The sequence below is a fragment of the Vigna umbellata genome, chromosome 7 (genome assembly GCF_029865625.1).
Source record: "Vigna umbellata cultivar VRB3 chromosome 7, Vumbellata_1.0, whole genome shotgun sequence".
Classification (NCBI taxonomy): domain Eukaryota; kingdom Viridiplantae; phylum Streptophyta; class Magnoliopsida; order Fabales; family Fabaceae; genus Vigna; species Vigna umbellata.
In genome coordinates, this window is record NC_142171.1 from 30902958 (window position 1) to 30922163 (window position 19206).

Consider the following 19206-nt stretch of genomic DNA (forward strand, 5'->3'; position numbering starts at 1 on the left):
TTTAGGCCAAGCGATAAAAGATTGGAATGTGTGTGCCACAATGAAAATCTCATCGGTTGGTAGAGGAACTGACACATATGGTATGATAATGTCATATATTTGAGACCTTGACCTCATTCTATGACAACTTCATTCTATGAACAATAGTTGTTTCGTGATCTCCTACGTAAGCCTTTCTTCATACTCTTGGTTGTGTGTCTATGAAGTGTGACGCGAGGAGCTTCCAAAATAATCTCGAATGCCTACACTAGTTCCCGCAGCACACACTCGTCTAAGGTTCTCAGGTCGTTCAATTGTAGTAGTAAGAATATCATAACGACCTTCTAGAGTGAATTGACCTTGGCAGCTCTTCTCAACCAAGGGTCCTGTAACATAACAAAACACCATTATGTTTTAAAAAGTTCAATCTAATATGTATAATGAAACTATTACTATTATAGGAAAAGCGATATCTTACAATTCTTTTTTATATTTCTCGTGCAGTCTTAGAAGTGTAGGAACCTGATGATCGTAAACGGGATAACTTCCACTTCTCATGCCATGATGGTAGTGAAGGAGGTTGGTGACTACCACCCTTAGGAAGTACGGGTCTACCTTCTGTCTTTTTCTTGATGATTTTCTATTCAAGCTTCCTATACCTATCACGAGATAATAAGGGGAGATTTTTATTTTTAGCACTTATAGCTTGTGCTTTTGTCCTTGTTTCCTATAAAATTGTTAATGAAGAATTGAATAATATCAACTATATTAGCTTGTCATGCCTTTAATGTCCGACTCTCTACAAATTGATGTCAAGTCTCTTCGTCAATTGTCTTATATTTAACACATAGAAACTCATTTTTTTTTGCTCAAAAAAATATCTCGAGATGAATTTAATCTTAAAATTTTAAAATTTGTCAACAATAAAGGATAAACATTAAATTCTAAATGTCGCCTCCGAACGTCATATGCAATAAAGAGAATAAATTTGTATCAATACAAAATTATGTGTAAATCAAAACCTATTACTCATTTTATCATTATAAACATGTTTCGATTCCCTTTAGCTGCGATGCAAAACTGATCAAATACAAAATCAATGTTAAATCAATAAAAAAATAAACCGCGGCTTTAATCTCTTCCTAAAATAAAATTCAGGCTAAACTACTAGATATTTAATTTTTTTATTTATTTTACATATAAACTTATTTTTATTAATGAATATTAAATTAAATTATTATATTTTATTTAAGTTTTTATATGTACTTTTAATATTAAGAATTTATAAATTTATGTTTTAGATTTAAAATAGTTTTATTAATACTTCAAATGATTAAATTTGGAAGAAGTAGTTTAATCAGTTTAAATAGAGATTGGAGTCTGAAAATTTTGAGAGTGATGATAGAGATAGCGGAAGTGGAAGTGTGATAAAAGTGACAAATGACAAGTTGGCGGATGATAATAATGGCGTGCCAATTCTAAAATGCTAATTCTCAAAAAATCATAATTTCAATTATTTTAATATTCTCCAAACTTTAGTTAGCACATTGTTCATGCTACAACCCATCATTCCTTTCTCTTTCCTCTTCCTTCACTGCAAACACAATTATTCTATTTTGTTGCATCTGAGGGCTGATGGTATCACTGTTGATGACTTCAGTTTTGCCCCTTCTTCTCAGAACTACCATTTTCCTTTTCTCAGAATCTTTCTTTGATGGACAAGGCAGCTGCTGAACTTCAACGTGAGGCAGCAGATCCTTCTACTCTTCGTCACCATCATCAGGTGATTTTGCCAAACCCTCTTGTTGAAATCTTCAATGGTGAAAACTGAAACCCCTTTTTACTTGTGCCATGATTGCTCTTCACACCAAATGGGTTTCATTTGGTTTGAGCCACAAAGGGACCAAGATAATGCAAAGTTCATTTTTTTTACCATATGGGTAAAGGAGAATTTTGCCTTTTCTTTTCTCCTTCTTTGGAAAAAGGAAAGCTTTAACTTCATTATGTGTGTTAGTTTACAGTGAAATAGTTTTGATGCCCTATTTTTTTAGTGTTGTGCTGGAAATGGGATTGGTGACAGTACCTCCTTGATTCTAGAGTCCAGAAGACCACGTCTCTCCTCTCTGCAAATACCAGCAAGGTCAGTGGAAAATGCATTATCCTCTTTCACAAAGACAGATGGTCCTACATTGATATCAAGTCCAGGTTCCAGTAGAGGACTTCCCCCAAGGCCAAATTCAGCCAGAGTCAAGTCCACTATGAAAAGTTTGCTCTCTGAGAGGAGCTTTAGGGCTAAGAATGGTTCACAAGATAGTGAAAGGACAGTTCTTATTGTTCCTGATAACTTACCATCAGATTGTCCTGTGGATAAGCCTTCAACATCTAAGCCTTCAACTTCAAGGTCTCTTTCTCTTAACAAGATTCTGTTTGCTTCATCAACCAAAGCCACACATTCATTGCCAGTTACTCCAACTGCAAATTCAGGTGCAGAGATTGTACAAGGAAGACATCCAGGGTGTGATTCTGATTTAAGTGTATGATTCTTCTGTTCCCATTCTTGTTTCATGGCCTCAAAACAAATACTTTCACACCAATCTAAATAATGTGGGTGTTAACACATAGGCAAAGCTTTTCTACATTTTTTTTTCGTATAAATGGTATTTGATACTTCAGATATGGTGCTTTGATGATGAATTTTCATTCTGTACAGAAAATGGAAGTAAATCAGCACATTACTCGATCGGTTTCCGTTCCTGTTAATATCAAAGCCGCTAATTTAAGACGTACAGATTCTAGAAGGTTGGTTCGTGTAATTTCGGCAAGATCACTTCTAACAACTGGTGAAGGCATCTCAACTCAGAATGCTTCCGGTTCAGAGATTGGTAATCTTCATAATATATGGATTCTATCTTACATTTTTTCTGGGTATCTCAATTAGAATTTTCTTTTTTCTAAAGTAACACTTAAGTGTTTGGCAAACAACAGTTTCTCTATGAGACACTGAACCATAAAAGATTAGCAATGTGATCCATAGAGGAAGGAAAAAATAGGAGTAATAATTAGTTGAAAATAAGACTTATTTTATTATTCTCAAATCATAAAAAATACATTCTCATACCCTCTATTTGTAATAATCTAGTTCTCCTAAAAAGAGAAATAGGGAAACTAGAAAAACTAGGAAAAATAAAATAAAATAAAAGATTATATATCTATTTCCTCTAATTAGGAAGATTCTAAAGATATTATCTCAAATTACAACATTCCCCCTCAAGTTGGTAAATGAATATCAATCATTCCCAACTTGCCTACAAGATCTTGAAATCTATCCGGAGGAAGCCCTTTTGTAAAAATATCTGCTATTTGAAGTTCTATAGGAACATGAGTTGTAATCACAAAACCTTTGTCAAGATTATCTTTGATGAAATGTCTGTCAATTTCAATGTGTTTTGTTCTGTCATGCTATACTGGATTATGGGCTATGCTCATAGCAGACTTATTGTAACAATGTAGTTGCACCGGGTTCTCCACTTTGATTTTAAGATCATCCAAAATGATTTTCATCCAGAGTCCTTCACACATTCCTTGAGCAAGGGCTCGAAATTCAGCTTCTGCACTAGAACGAGATACTCTATCTTGCTTTTTGCTTCTCCATGTTACCAGACTATCTCCAAGAAATACATAATACCCAGAGTAGATTTTTTGTCAGTAATAGAACTTGCATAGTCAGCATCAGTATATATCTTCATAGTCAATGTGTCTTCTCTTTTGAATAATAGTCCCTTTCCTGGACTTGACTTTAAGTATTGGAGAATTTTGTCAACTGCTTGCATGTGTCTCTCTCTTCGATCATGCATAAATTGACTCACTACACTAACTGCATAAGCAATGTCTGGTCTTGTGTGTGATAGATAAATCAATTTTCCCACCAATCTCTGATATTGGGCCTTCTCTATAGGAGCACTTTCTTCACTTCCTATTCTGTGATTCTGTTCTATTGGAACTGTTGAGGTTCTACATCCCAGCTTTCCTGTTTCTTTGAGGAGATCAAGTACATATTTCCTTTGGGAGATGAAAATTCCGTTCTTGGAGTAGGCAACCTCTATTCCAAGAAAATATTTGAGTTTTCCTAGGTCTTTCATTTCAAATAGAGCTGCCAATTTTTCTTTTAATGCCAATTTTTCTTTTAATGCCAATTTTTCTGTTTCATCATCTCCTGCAATAATCATATCATCCACATAAACAAGCAATAGAGTGAGTTTACCTGTAGAAGAGTTCTTTATGAATAGAGTATGATCTCCTTTGCTTTGTCTGTATCCCAAGGAAACCATTGCTTTTGTAAATCTTCCAAACCATGCTCTAGGGGTTTGCTTAAGACCATACAATGCTTTCTTCCAGAGGCATACCTTGTTTCTTTCATTTTTCACTTCAAAACCTGGGGAATCTCCATGTACACTTCCTCATCTAGATTTCCATGAAGAAAGACATTCTTCACATCCAGCTGGTGTAAGTCCCATCCAAAATGGGCAGCCAAATCGAGAATAACTCGAACTGTATTCATCTTTGCCACTGGGGCAAATGTCTCCTCATAATCAATCCCATATGTTTGGGTATATCCTTTTGCCACCAATCTAGCTTTATATCTTTCTATTGTACCATCTGCCTTATGTTTCACTGTGAATATCCATCTACACCCTACTGCCTTCTTGTCTCTTGGCTTATCAACAATTTCCCAAGTTGAATTTCTTTCTAATGCATTCATCTCTTCTTTCATGACTTGATTCCAATGTTCAAGTTTCATGGCCTCCTGGATTGAGTTAGGAATTTTTGTGGCATTAATGGCAGCAATAAAACTTTTGTGTTTATCAGAGAGATTGTTAGTGCAAACATACTGAGAAATAGGATATTTAGCACATGATCTTCTTCCCTTTCTCAATGCAATGGGTAAATCCTCAGTAATACTTACGAGTAAATCCTCAGTAATACTTACGTTCTCCTCATTGATATCTTCAGGGATCCTCACCTCCGGAGTAGACAATTTTTCTTGCTCGAGAGTCGAAGTGGGTTGTTCTCTTTCATATTTTTTGCCAAAAAATTTGTCGTCTTCCTCTTCTTCCCCACTGTGGACTATGGTAGCTTCATTGCTCAAGTATTGGGCATCCTGCATAGACAAACATGGTAATGACAAGAAGGAGAGTTCATCCACTTCAAGTGCTTTCTCCCCCTGAACTGGTGGACTAACATAAAAGGATTGTGTTTCATGAAAGGTGACATCCATGGTGATAAAGACACGATGACTCTGAGGATGCTAACATTTGTACCCTTTTTTATTAGAAGGATACTCAATAAAGACACATTTAAGAGCTCTGCGATCTAATTTACCACGATTAAGATGATGAGAGTGAAAAAAAACAACACATCCAAAGACCCGACTAGGTAGACTCGTTATAGGGAACAAGAAGGAAGAAAAGACAATAGAGACTCTATAGGACTAGTGTCATTTAAGATACGAGTGGGTAACCTGTTGATGAGATATGTGGCCGTTAACACAGCTTCTCCCCAGTAATTTTTTGGAACAAACATTTGAAAAAGAAGAGCTCTAGTTATTTCAAGAAGATGACGATTCTTTCTTTCTGCAACCCCATTTTGTTGAGGGGTGTTAACACAAGTTAGTTCCTGAACAATACCATTATGAGACAAAAAATTGAGAAATTCATGATTCACATATTCAGTACCATTATCAGACCTGATTCTTTTGATATTTTTTCCAAATTGATTTTGGACAAGATGGAAAAAATTAACAAAAATTTGAAAAACTTCGGATTTATTTTTCATAATGTATGTCCACGTGACACAGGTACAATCGTCAATAAAGGTAACGAACCATTGGGCTCCGGAAATAGAATCTATGACACAGAGTGAATTAAATCAAATGGAGAAATACTCTTTTTGTGACTAATAGGATAAGATGCACGATGATGTTTTGACAATTGACAAATATCACATTTAAAAGACTCAACAGACTCTTTGGTAAACAAGTGGGGAAACAAAGACTTGATAAGACTAAATGAAGGATGCCCAAGCCTTTGATGATGTAACCAAATTTGAGATTTTGCCCACGTCTCAGATGTAGCTTGTTGACTCATGATTTTTGTATTGCTTTGGTCATTAAGCACTAAAAAATACAACCCACTCTGCTCCTTAGCAATTAAAATTGTCTTCCCCGTGGGAAGGTCCTGAAAAACACAATAAGTTGAAAAAAATGTTACTGAACAATTTAAATCCTGTGAGTTTTTGCACAGAGATAAGACTATTAGCTAATTGAGGAACATGTAAAACATCCTTTAATACAATAGATGAGTCCAAAATTATATTCCCAGAGCCGCATATAGGTATACCCTGACCATTCGCAACTGTAATAAGTTGTTTATTTCTTTTACCATATGAGTCGAAGGACACACTAAAAGTTGTCATATGATCAGTTGCACCCGAATCAAGGATCCAAATAACTTGAGACACATGATCAACAGTATTGAGACAAATCTTACCTTTTATGGCAGAGTGCATGATCCAAAGGGCTTACTCATTGATTCATCGATTGCTTTCAAAGGAATAATTTTTACTTCAGACTTCCCGTAGAACGCAACCAGGAGTCTCCAAGACGATGACGGCCTATGAGTCACACCGAGAAAAAAAAGGAGCAGAACTTAAAACTCAGATCTACTCAAATATAGGCCAAACGGGTCGTCACCAACCCTAAAAACAGACTCAGGAGGCTCCGGCGACTCTTCTGTGGCAACAACGACGAGTGGGTCACACCGAGAAAAAAGAGCAAAACTTAAAACTCATATCTACTCAAATAAAGCCAAAATGAGTCGTCACCAACCCTAGGAATAGACTCAGGGGGCTCTGGCGACCCTGTCTGTGGCGGTGGCGGCGAGTGGGTCTCGCCGGCGGCGTTGTGACTTCCGGCGTTGTGATCGCCGGTGTTGGGCGCACCTTTCTGCCCTATCAACGACCCCAACCGGCGACGACAGCAGCGGCGGTGGTCAGATAGCGGCGGCGGTGCGACTTGTTGCAGCGGAACCGAGCCCCAAGATCAGGAGCTCTAACACCAAGTTGAAAATAAGACTTATTTTATTATTCTCAAATCATAAAAAATACATTCTCATACCCTCTATTTGTAATAATCTAGTTCTCCTAAAAAGGGAAATAGGGAAACTAGGAAAACTAGGAAAAATAAAATAAAATAAAAGATTATGTATCTATTTCCTCTAATTAGGAAGATTTTAAAGATATTATCTCAAATTACAACATAATTTAATATTAGATTCTTAGAAAGACATTGAGTACTCTCTTCTTTTGAAGTGAAGGTGTGAGGTAGATTCTCTAGAAAGTGTCCATGCTTACATGTATCAAGTGATCCAAGCAGCTGATATTCGTTCCTTTAAGTTTCTTTTAATATGTGATCTTGAGGATTGTAATGCTTCCACACCTTTGATAGAAAAGGAGCGTTAGAACTTGAGAAATAGTAGATTTGGATGGTATCTAGTTTTAGATGGATGCATCTGAGTTGACTACGGAATAATGAAGCTTAAATTGAAATATTGTTCTGGAATTTATTGTTGTTATTTGTGACCAATTTATTAGCTAAAATCTAAATGATTGTTGTGGATGACTGTAATTGCCTGAAAGAATCAAAGCAGAAACAGTTGTTTGAAATCGTGACATTCCCTGCAGTAGTAACTTGCCACCATTTTCAGGCTTTGTAGTTAATATCCCGTTTACATATCTTAAATTTATTTATTAGCTCTCCACTCTTTCTTGAAATTCATACCAGATCTGGCTTTCTACGTGGGTTAGGGTCTGCATTACCTAAGAAAAATGGAAGTATTTTATACATGTAACAGTCTTACAGATATTGGATTAGTATTTTAAATCATAAATGTGCCGTGTATTCTGTTTGCAAATTGTTTCAGTAGAATAGTTGAGGCCGAGATACGAGCGTAATGAATCGCCTCCGCTCCGTCCAGTGGTATTGTTATTGTCGCGTCTCCTTCCTGTGTAAAGCTCTTTGGGGGAAAATGAGCTGGGTACCTGGAAAGGCACTCCGACGCTCAAGTCAGAAAAAGGATGGATTCAACCTTTATCAGTTCAAAACGAAGAAGAAAATCAATATTCTCTTAATTTCTTTCTAGGGGAAAAACGTACCTTTCTTCCTCTTGCTTTGTCATATTTATCCCAGTAATGAAAATAAACCGTTTACCTTAAAATCCGGTGGGTTGAGAATCTGACTTTCCAGAAAATACAACTGTTAAGTCGTACTTGATACTGGGTCAATTGACTCCTTGATCCGCGGCCTTACAACCGGATACATCCAACCGCTTGCTTCTTAACTTCTTAGGATTAAGATGTCAATTTTGACTAAAATCGACCGATCGCCCTATAGTTTAATCGATAGACGATCGTTAGACAGCGATCGCTCGTCAATCGATAGACGATCGTTAGACAGCGATCGCTTATGATGGTTGATGTCGAGGGCGGCGATGACCAACATAGGATGTCTCTATACGATCGTTCCTTTTAATAAGTGGACGATCGTTTAGAAACGACCGTAAACTGCTTATCTTCGGTGGTCGCCTGGGTTATTAGTTGATTGGCTCAGGTAATCTATCATACATAAGAAAAATGGAAGTATTTTATACATGTAACAGTCTTACAGATATTGGATTAGTATTTTAAATCATAAATGTGCCGTGTATTCTGTTTGCAAATAATCCACATTCATCTTATTCCATAATGAGAAATAGAATTGCCAAAGAATTTGTTGAAGGTTTTAATTTTGCTAAATGTAATGGTAGATGAAAGATAAGCAGTAAATAGTAGTTTTGTTCACTGTTTATAATATAACCACATCATAATAAAAGTACAAAAGTTTCTTTATTCTAGAATACTCTATAATAACAACAGCAACGAAACCTAATTTTAGAATTCTCCTTTTTTGAAGCAAAGGTGTTTTAATGGTTTGCCGTAAAGTTTATTATGTTGCCACGATTAAACTTATTGAATAACTTTTATATTCTTTTTCTAACTCTTGTATGGGCGAAACTCAGCATATTTTTTATAATGAAATTTTCAGTAACTTTGTATTTATTTTTTCCATTTCCCTATTCTTTTACCTTCGCCTTGTGTTCTCTGCTTCTTTGGTCATGTGCCTCATTGTTCACATATTGCATACATGGATGTTGATTCCTCTTGTCCCCATTATGTTCTAACAAAAGATGGCATCAAACCATACTTTTATTTTTAGTTTTGATATCTTCAAAGATGCTGTATGAGCATTCCATAGAGGTGTTATTTCCTTGGATTATTTGAACATTGCTTATGCATGAAGGAGAATTGAAATTGTATACTATTTCCTAACCTAGTATTTTCTCACTGTTTCATTTCCAGTTGTTGAAGATACTTCTGAGGATATTCCAGAGGAAGATGCAGTTTGTAGGATTTGTTTGGTAGAGCTTGCAGAAGGAGGTAATACTCTTAGGATGGAATGCAGTTGTAAAGGTGAGCTTGCACTTGCTCACCAAGACTGTGCAGTAAAGTGGTTTAGTATCAAAGGAAACAAAACCTGTGATGTCTGCAAGCAAGAAGTCCTTAACCTCCCCGTAACACTGTTGAAAATTTCTAATCCTCAAACTGTTTCTCCACAGCCAATGAATGCACCACGATCACAGCAGAGAGAGGTGACTTCTTATAGGTAAATTCAATTTCTTCAATGATACAGCAATTTTGTGTTCAATATCAAACCAACAAGTTAACATAGGAAAGATGAAAAATTATTGGACTCAATTGTTGGATCTTGTGATCTAGACATAAAAATCTTCTAGGACAATAAGTTCCAACTACAGTTTTCATTATTTTAATTTTTATTTTGACACGAAGACCAGTTGTAGGGGTTTCTAGGTTTCATTAGCTGCAAGTTAACTTACATATTTAATCCTCGAAAAACTGTAGTTCATAATGAGAAGCTGCTCCAAACTATGGTGAAAATTCCAAGCTTCACCAAACAAGTTAGAAGACTAATCCATATGTAATGTGCTTATGGCCAGTGTAACAAACTCTTGAAGTTATGGGGAAAGCTAAATTGTATGTCTAAAGCAGACCATAATAGGATTGTATTATAAACTCTTAAGCATAACAATAGTAATGATCTCCTAATAGGTTTCAATGGATGCACTAGTTGTTTTTAAATAAGGGAAATGATTTAGACTATGGAGAAAGTCCCAAAACTCACCAACCAACCAAAAAGCTTACTTCGTATTTGGCTGCTGAGTTTTGTGATAAAATATGTGCAAGTTATATCTGAATTTGAACAATGTCAAGGAGTTAATTCGGTAGACTAGTTCCGACTTTCTATTCTAATCATAATGTACCGTGCAGGATATGGCAGGATTTATCAGTACTTATCTTGGTCAGCATGCTTGCATACTTTTGTTTTCTTGAGGAACTACTGGTATGGTACTGATCTTGGTGACATTGGCAAAAATTGTTGGATACTTTTTTGCTTGTATATAGCAAATGAAGCTAACTGAGTAGCCATGTGTTGACACTCTATAATGTTATAAGATTTATTGTGAAAAAACGGAAGTCTCATTTTGACTAGGGATAATACCATAAGACAATCCTTACTTTACAAGTTTATTTTGTAGGATTGTATTAGGCCTAAATCACTTTGTAATTTGATATTAGAATGTATAGTAGATTCACTATAAAGGTCAGTCACCATGTTATACTCGTATCAAAACAGTAGTCCTGGACACATTGTCGGATGTATTGGGAAAACCTAAGTCCCACATTGTTTAAAGATAATACTAAAATATAGTATATAAATGGTTGTTATGCTCAATTGACAAGTTAGTTTTGTATAGTTGAGTAGGTCTATACAATTTTGTAAGAAGCTTAAAATTGAATAATCGATCCAGAAAGGATGAAGGAGAAAGTTTCAAGCTATTTTAGGGTAAAACTTTATGGCTCTCTGGCCTTTTCTCATTAATTATACAAAAATCAGATCCTTTACAAGCACTGGAAATTTGTCCTAAAGGGTAGTCTAAGTATCCTGGTAGTTACTGTTAGGATATTTACCCTATTAGTATTATCCTAAATAGAAGATTATGAGAGGGTTCAATATAGCCCTCAATAATTATTTTAAAGTTCCAATCTCAAGTGTTATTTTATAAAAATTACTAACAGCTGGGCTAGATGGTCTGGTATAAGTCATGAACTTTTTGAAATACTGGCTTGACTATAAATTGTTTTGAAAATTAACATTTTTAGGAGTGTAATTTTTTTGAGAACACCAAACATGCAATTACCCAAAGCTAGAAATTCTCAACATGACACTCATAATTTTAAGATATGTTTGACTATTTCATTATTCATTAGCCTGGAATTGGACCAATGCGTGTCAATCATTCTCCACGATCAATATTTTCTGCATTAGAGGAAAATTCTTTTGCCTAGAATGGTTATAAAATGAATTAGGACGTCAGCAAATTTATAGATATAGCAGTGTGGCTACTGAGTTTTAATAGACACCCTACCACTGTAAAGACTGAATCATGCCACCCCCTAATCTAACCCAACTAAGCATCAGGTAACTTTTTTTCTACTCTTGTTAATATTGTCAGAAACAAACAGAACCTGATTAACCCCGAATATCACAGATTGCTCTATGATATCTTTGAGTCACCTTTGAGAGAACATTGTTGGCAAGAAGCTAAGAACAGGGACTGTCTATAGAGGACCTTAACTGCAAACATTTTCAGTGATGAGTGTGATGACCTATAATGAAAATAGAAACTGTGCAAAGAGAAATAGAAAGATTCAGATCGCTTTGAGCTGTATTGCACAAAAAGTTAGTAGGTGTAAATTTCATAGGTAAGGCCTCAACTGCTGTTTATTACTGATGAGCATACACATAGAATTTTGGATCACACAAACAAGTAGACACCACTTTTGAAAGGGAAAAAAAGGAAAGCAGAATACTTTGGTAGTGAAAGTGGCATTTAGAGAATTTTTGAAATAAGCAATCAGATTTGGTAATACGTGTATTGATGTGGAACTATCTATCAAACTTAACATTACAGTTTGAAAACTTGGTGCTTTACTTTAGGAAAGTGTTTTGTGTTAGATGTTTTACAGATCATTAGAAATATTTGCTAATAGAGGCATACAGAGACAATTGAACATTCACGGTTCTATGATTCAATAATGAAAACCAGTAGGCTATATAAAGCCGTTTTACAGAAACAAATTGCACCGGATCACATTTACCTGACAAGGATGTGAACCCTAAAATCTAGGAACTAAGATTTATTTTTCCTATAAAATAGGAACGCAATTGCAAAATAGACTAAAGAAACAAAACAGAAATTCAAATTCAAACACCTAACATTCTCTCCCTTAAACCAATGTATCTATACCAGTTACTCCAAGCATGGTTCGAAGTCTCTCAAATTGCTCCAGTTTTAATGATTTTGTCATGGTATCTGCAAGTTGATCTTGCGAGCTAAAAAACTTAACTTGACTACCTCATCATTCACCAAATCTCAAAGAAAATGAAACCTTATATCAATGTGCTTGCTTTTCTCGTGAAACGTTAGATGTTTTGACAGCTGTATAGTAGAGCTGTTGGCAAACGTAATCACAACTCTGGAACTGATATTCTCTTTAATCACAAGGCTACTGCTATATATTTTGCCTCAGTGGTAGACAAAGAAATCACTGTTTGTTTCTTTGAAGCCCAAGAAATTGCCCCTGTTCCCATCATAAAGACATCCATATGTACTTTTTCTATCATCCAAGTCACACTTGACATTACTGTAGTCTTTAGATATAAATTTTAGTGTAATGTTAATGATGATTGAACATGATCCAATGATTAATTGCACCATGTAAGACCTGCGAAAAACATAGTAATTAGATATAAAGTAGTCTTGAGACTTTGGTATTTTTGATTGATAATTGGTGTTCTTGTGGGAACATCTTTGTTAGAACATAATTTCTATATTATTTCTTTGATGATATTTTAATAAAGTGCAACACATGTTTTGATATGTTTGTTGGATTGTGATATGTGTGTTATTACTAATGTGATGTATTGGCTTGTTGGTAGAGTTGGTTTTCTAGAATTGAATGTGTGGGGGTTCAGTTCCTAGTGAGAGAGTTTAAGGGGAAACCTTAGTTTTATGTTTTATTTTTGCTTAGGGGCAAAAGGGTTTTACTCTTATTAATTTGGTGCAAAAATTAATAAGGGGGTGTAAGAAGTAAAGGGTGGATGTTAAATATCTAAACTAAAATTTAAAAGAGATTGACGTGAATCTTGGTAGGATAGGCAATTGCATTTTAAAAGTTGGTTGAGAAACGATAGATTAAGAGATAAGTTGTTTCAAAGATTTAAACAGATTTTTAAGAGTTAGAGATAAGCTGGAAAATAAAATAGGTATAGAGAAAAGAGAGAGAAATCGTTTGCATATTTTAGAAATCCTAAAACTAACGTGAGAAAAGAGATAGAGGGAGAGAGAGAGAGAAATCGCACGTGGGAGAGGGAGGCTTAGAATTGTTGGGATCTTTGTGGTTAGGGAAAACCTTAGTATTGGTCAAGGTATGAGGAATCTTATCTTGTTTTTATTGTATGTGTATATGTTCTTGATTATCTAGAATGATAATCTTGCTTTTGATGCATGTGTATGTATGAGAATATGTTATGCATGGTGATAGGGTTTATATCATGTTTGTTGAGTTTTCCTTATGAAAGTATGTATAGCTTTGTTAGGTTTTCCCATGATAATATGTATTGATGCCAAGAGGGGAGAAAGGTATGTTGTTTGAGGGATTTTACCATGCAATGTTTGGGTTATAATTTGCATAATGATGGGTTTTGGATGATTCATACATTGTATAGCTGAAAAATTGGGTGTTGTACCTGTCTGTAATAATCAAGCAAGTAATAATCGATTATCCCAGTGTATTTTTGTTGGAAAAGTGCATTTTGAAGAAGAATGGAGGAGGAATAAGCTCTAAGAGTGGCAAAACGTGATATTGAGCAGGGAATGAAACTGTTTGGTAAGTTGGGGTTAGATTGGACTCTTGTTTGATATTGGAGCATGGATATGTGATGTGATGCACAAAGGTGTCATTGATCAATGAGCATAAGATGTGAAGGACAAGTATACTTTTTGTACCTAGTAAATCCTAAGACTATCTGTTATGCGATACGGGGTAGCGACTCTTTTTGACCTTGTGTTCGAAAAGGGAGTGGTGTATCAATGTTGAACCTTCTTTGTATGGGGGAATGATGTTTTGCCTAGTCCTTGTGTGATAGGGAAACAGGTCCCTTAGTCGCGAAGGCGGGACGACTCGAGCGGGCCTATATGGGAAAGCTATAAGTGACTTGTATGGAGAAGCTATAGGTGGGTGAGGTAAGGTACAAGAGTGTGACTGAGTCTTTTCATGATGGAGTTCATGGGGTTGCGGATGCTCATGGTGATGTTCATGATAGGGGTATTCAAGATGGTATGTTCATGATGGGGATATTCATGATGGTGATGTTCATGATGGGGATGTTCATGATGGTGATGTTCATTATGGGGATGTTCATGATGGTGTGTTCATGATGGGGATATTCATGATAGTGTGTTCATGATGGGAATATCATGATGGTGTGTTCATGATGAGAATATTCATGATGGTGGTAGACTTATGATGGTGATCATAGTGTTGAAGATGCTCTTGAGTATGCTATGGTGATAGTGGTGTGGCTATGGTGGTGATGTTTACTCTGGTGATGTAGTTAGCATAGGTGTTGATGAATGGATAGACCATTGGTCTATGTGTGTGGTATTTGTGATGGAATCGGGGATCGAGGGATTGCTGCTGATTTGCATTGACGAGGGATTACTGCTGATTTGCATTGACGAGGGAATTAATAATTCATTGTGTTTGTGATTCAGATGGGGTTGTTTCTTGATGTTATGTATTGTTATTTGTTAATCATATTTTGTATGGTTATGGTTTGTTTTTATCTGTAGCTTACCTCATACTTGTTTGTGTGTTTGTGAATGAAATTATCGGTGATTATCATATAATGTATTATACGTGAGCAAATGATGTTGCACATGTTCTAAAGACATGATAGATTCGTGAGATGACAGGAAAAGATGGGAGGGGTCCCGCGAAATCGTCATGCGTTGATCATAAAGGAAGCATCGTCATCTCTGCTGAGACCGGAATCACTGTCCCACTCCATTGAAGGAAAACAGAATCGTGGTGGATGAAGCTCACAGCATGGAGGGAGGCAAATGGAGAAGGCAGCGGCAGTGTTCAGTGGGTGTCATTGAGAGAGTGAAAAGTTGGAATTGGATGATGAGATTGAGAATGCATAAAAGGAGTGGTGAGAAATTTAGCTTAGAAAGGGTTGAGTCGTAGGAGTTCCAGAAAAAGAAAGTGAATGACGCTGTTCTTTTCTTTCACATGTGGGCTTACCACACACCACTCTGGTGGGCACTCAGTTTTCCCAATCGTGTTTTCCAACAACGGAAAAATATCTCCCTTATGTTTCAACTTCCGGTCAATCAATAAAGAAAAGTTCCAGGAAAAAAAAATTATTGAGAGAAAAATATGGGTGCATGGCAGGGATGGCAAGAAGAGTAGAGGAGAGAGAAATAAAAGTACAGTTTTTTTGCTACGTCATCACAGATTTAACTTAATATATGTCAATTTAACGGAAGGGACTTGATTGGTACAATTATACCACATGTGAAACGCAATTGAGACATTTTTAAAACTGGGTACTAACGAGTCAAAAAACTTTGAATATGAGATCGAAAAAAGTAATTAAGCCTTTATGTAATTAGGGAAATTTTGCTCTCGTATTTTATTATAGGTAGATTGATTGTGATCCCTGAATTTATAGGGTATTAAGGTGGAGAGGAATATTTATGTAATTAGGGAAATTTTGCTCGTATTCCCTGAATTTATAGGGTATTAAGATGGAGAGGAAACAAGTATTATCGATTGAGTGAGACGTATACATTGAAAGGTGAAGTAGTTCCCAGTTACTTAAGCCCTGTATAAAGATCAGTGAATTACCAGAGTGGTGAGCTGGAAACTAACGAAACCTTTCAGTTGCAACTGACTAAGAAAAGAGAACAGTTAGAGTAAAACTAACAAAAGAAAATACGTCATAGGAAACTCAAGCATAATACTGGTAGGACGGATCACAAAGGATGGTACTATTTAGATACCATGAAGAAATATGAGATTTTAGTACAGTTAGATATTTTGTGCTGTAATGTATTATAATAAGATGTAATGTGATGATTAAACGGTTGACCTTTGTTTGTACTAACCAATTAAGGAAACAAATCATAAAATATTAGAAAAAAATGGAAAAACTAAGAAAAAACAAAATGTAAAGCACTAGTTATTTCAATACTCTAAAGTATAATGTTCTATAGTCTTGCTCCATCTTCCCCTCTATTATCTTGTTTTCTCCAAACATGTTTTGTTGGATGGAAATATGACTCTATTTTTTATTGAACCAGGTTTCAGATATGGGCACTCATGCTCTTGCTATTTCATTGCCTTTCTCCTGTGTTTTGGGACTCCTTTCATCTATGATTGCTTCAACAATGGGTAAACTTGCTTCCTTTTATTTTCCTTAGCATATCAAAGTTATTTTTGTTCTCATCATGCTCTGTTTCAACCATGGATAAACCATCTTGAATGTTTCGGTTGCAGTGAACGGTAGTTACATGTGGGCCTATGCTTGCTTCCAGTTTGCAATTGTCATCCTGTTTGCTCATGTGTTTTATACCATAGTAAGAGTATTTGGTTTCTGACCTATCTTAATGTTTCTGCACCTTATTGAAAAGTTTATCCAAATAGGACTTGTGTCATTTTGGTGCAGGTAAGCAAAATTTAAAATATGTAACACCCTTCTTTTTACTTTTGTAGCTTAATGTTAATGCCATTCTCTCAGTTCTTCTCTCCTCATTCACTGGATTTGGGATTTCAATCAGCTTGAATACTCTGGTAACGGAATATGTTAGATGGAGAATGAGAAGATTGATTCAATCTTCTACGACACAGCAACTGCGTCGTGATCATGCACACCAACAGCAAGAACATCAAAGATTGCATCCTCAACTGCAAAGGCCGCAGCATGAGCAGCACCAATGACAGTATCCTTTGAAAATGTGGAGATTTGTTTGCTTTTAGTTTAGAAGCTATTAAGATTTGGCTTTTCCACTTTCGTGTGGAGCAAAATATATGAATGAATCTATCATGAGCAGAATATTTTATAAACTGCGAAGATTAGAACGTTTTTTTTTTTTTGCGTATAACTTGAAAGGGTGGTGGGAGCTTTCTATGCTTACCATAGAAGTTATGTTTTTTTATCATTACTTCCATGCTTCAAGATTTGTACGGAACTAATTTGAAGATATGGCTATTTCTTGGACCGGCAATATTTTCTCATGCCAATTGAAAGTGTAAATTGAAGTGCTCCTTAAATTATCACCATGTTTGCTCGAGAATGTAATATATTTATTATCCTTCTCCACCCACATAATTGTTTTATAATTACATAATTTTATAATCATAGGTTTTTAGAATTTTAAAATTATACAATTATAAAACCATAAATAAAAAAATTATAAATATATTAAATTATAAAATTATGAAACTATAAACCTACAAAATTATTAAACTAAAAATATATAAAATAGAAATATTATAAAATTTTATAATTTTATAATTTCATAATTTTACAATTTTATAATTTAATAATTATATAATTTTATAATTTTCTTGTAACATTTCATTTTAATAGTACAAAACAACTCAAATGAAAGCTACACAGATTATAATTTAAAACACACTTTACACCTGGAAAAAGAATCTATTTATATTGTTGTTTCACTCTCAATCCCTAAGCTAAGACAATTGGAAAGATGTTTTCCCTAAGTGCACACCCATTAAGGTGAAAAGAGAAAACAACAAACAAGAGCAAAGCAAGAGTAAACCAGAATAAAAAAAATTAATGATATATATATATATATGAACATTAAAACATTATACACAATATAAACATATCACACCAAAACAACCAAACACTTTATGTATGACAATACTTTGACTTGATTGTCCGGATTTAGAATGAATGTCGAGCTAAGACAGGTTGTACACTTGTGGTGGCTTCTTGTATTTTGCAATGTCATTGTCAATGAGTTTCATCCTACCACACTCACAAGATTAGTTTTTTACACGCCTTAGATCATAATGGAAGCACCCAAGACTAAGACCTCGTGTCACTCTCACCACATGTCAATCCTCTCTATTTGATAATGAATGACCATTAGAATGTCAGGATAAACCCCAAGAAAACTTTAAAGATTTTAAAAAGTTCTTGAAAGAACAATATTTTAAACAGGAAAACCAATTCACCCTCCTACTTGGTTGAGATTATTGACCTATCTTTTTTACATAAATGTTTAAAATTATAAAATTATTTAACAATAAAATCATTGAATTTTTTTATAAAATTGTGAATTTATAAAATTACATGTGACAAAAAATCAACTAAAGTGACATGTAAGATAATGGTTAGGTTAACAACCTAATTAACATTTCTGGACTCAATGGAAATATTTTAAATTTTTTATTACTCAATAAATCACAAATTTGATAGGATCTCTATTTATAAATCACAAACTTCAAAAAGATTTAAAGCTTAATTAAGTATAAAAATTGTTAAAAATTCAACATTGATGAAAGATAAGACCGATTTATAATACATAAGTGAGTGCAAACTTTACCTTACAAGACAGTTTTGTGAGATTGAGTTAGGCTTAAAATTCATTTCTTAACAAGATATCAGTGTCATTGTTAGAACCTATTCAAACAATATTTGTGTTTTTCGACATACTTTACCTCCTACTATCAGACCACCTATTAATGTCTAGTCACACACTCAAGATGTATACACACCTCGACGTGAGAAAATAGATTGGAAGTTCCACATTAACTAAATATAAGATCAATTTATATATATGTACATATGTATATGTATATATATGTGTATATGTATATATATATATATATATATATATATATATATATATATATATGTGTGTGTGTGTGTGTGTGTGTGTGTGTGTGTGTGTGTAT

The 19206-nt window shown here is 34.8% G+C and overlaps 1 protein-coding gene across 4 annotated transcripts; it reads left to right on the forward strand.

Moving 5' to 3' along the window:
- Positions 1-1500: 1500 nt before the first annotated feature.
- Positions 1501-17556, forward strand: LOC124832544 (uncharacterized). 4 transcript variants are annotated; one of them, XR_015780776.1, is made up of 8 exons: positions 1501-1762; positions 2031-2513; positions 2690-2861; positions 9430-9733; positions 10417-10489; positions 15173-15427; positions 16581-16671; positions 16777-16814. XR_015780776.1 is itself a non-coding variant. In XM_047306769.2 (8 exons), the coding sequence occupies exons 1-8, from the start codon at positions 1694-1696 to the stop codon at positions 17215-17217; spliced, it is 1497 nt and encodes a 498-aa protein (XP_047162725.1). In that variant the 5' UTR covers positions 1510-1693; the 3' UTR covers positions 17218-17556. The 4 variants fall into 4 exon arrangements, 3 of the variants coding, with proteins under 3 accessions (XP_087950434.1, XP_047162725.1, XP_047162726.1); XM_047306769.2 differs by lacking the exon at positions 15173-15427 and adding an exon at positions 16993-17556 and having other exon boundaries at positions 1510-1762; positions 16777-16856; XM_047306770.2 differs by lacking the exon at positions 15173-15427 and adding an exon at positions 16993-17556 and having other exon boundaries at positions 1512-1762; positions 2077-2513; positions 16777-16856.
- Positions 17557-19206: the final 1650 nt, after the last annotated feature.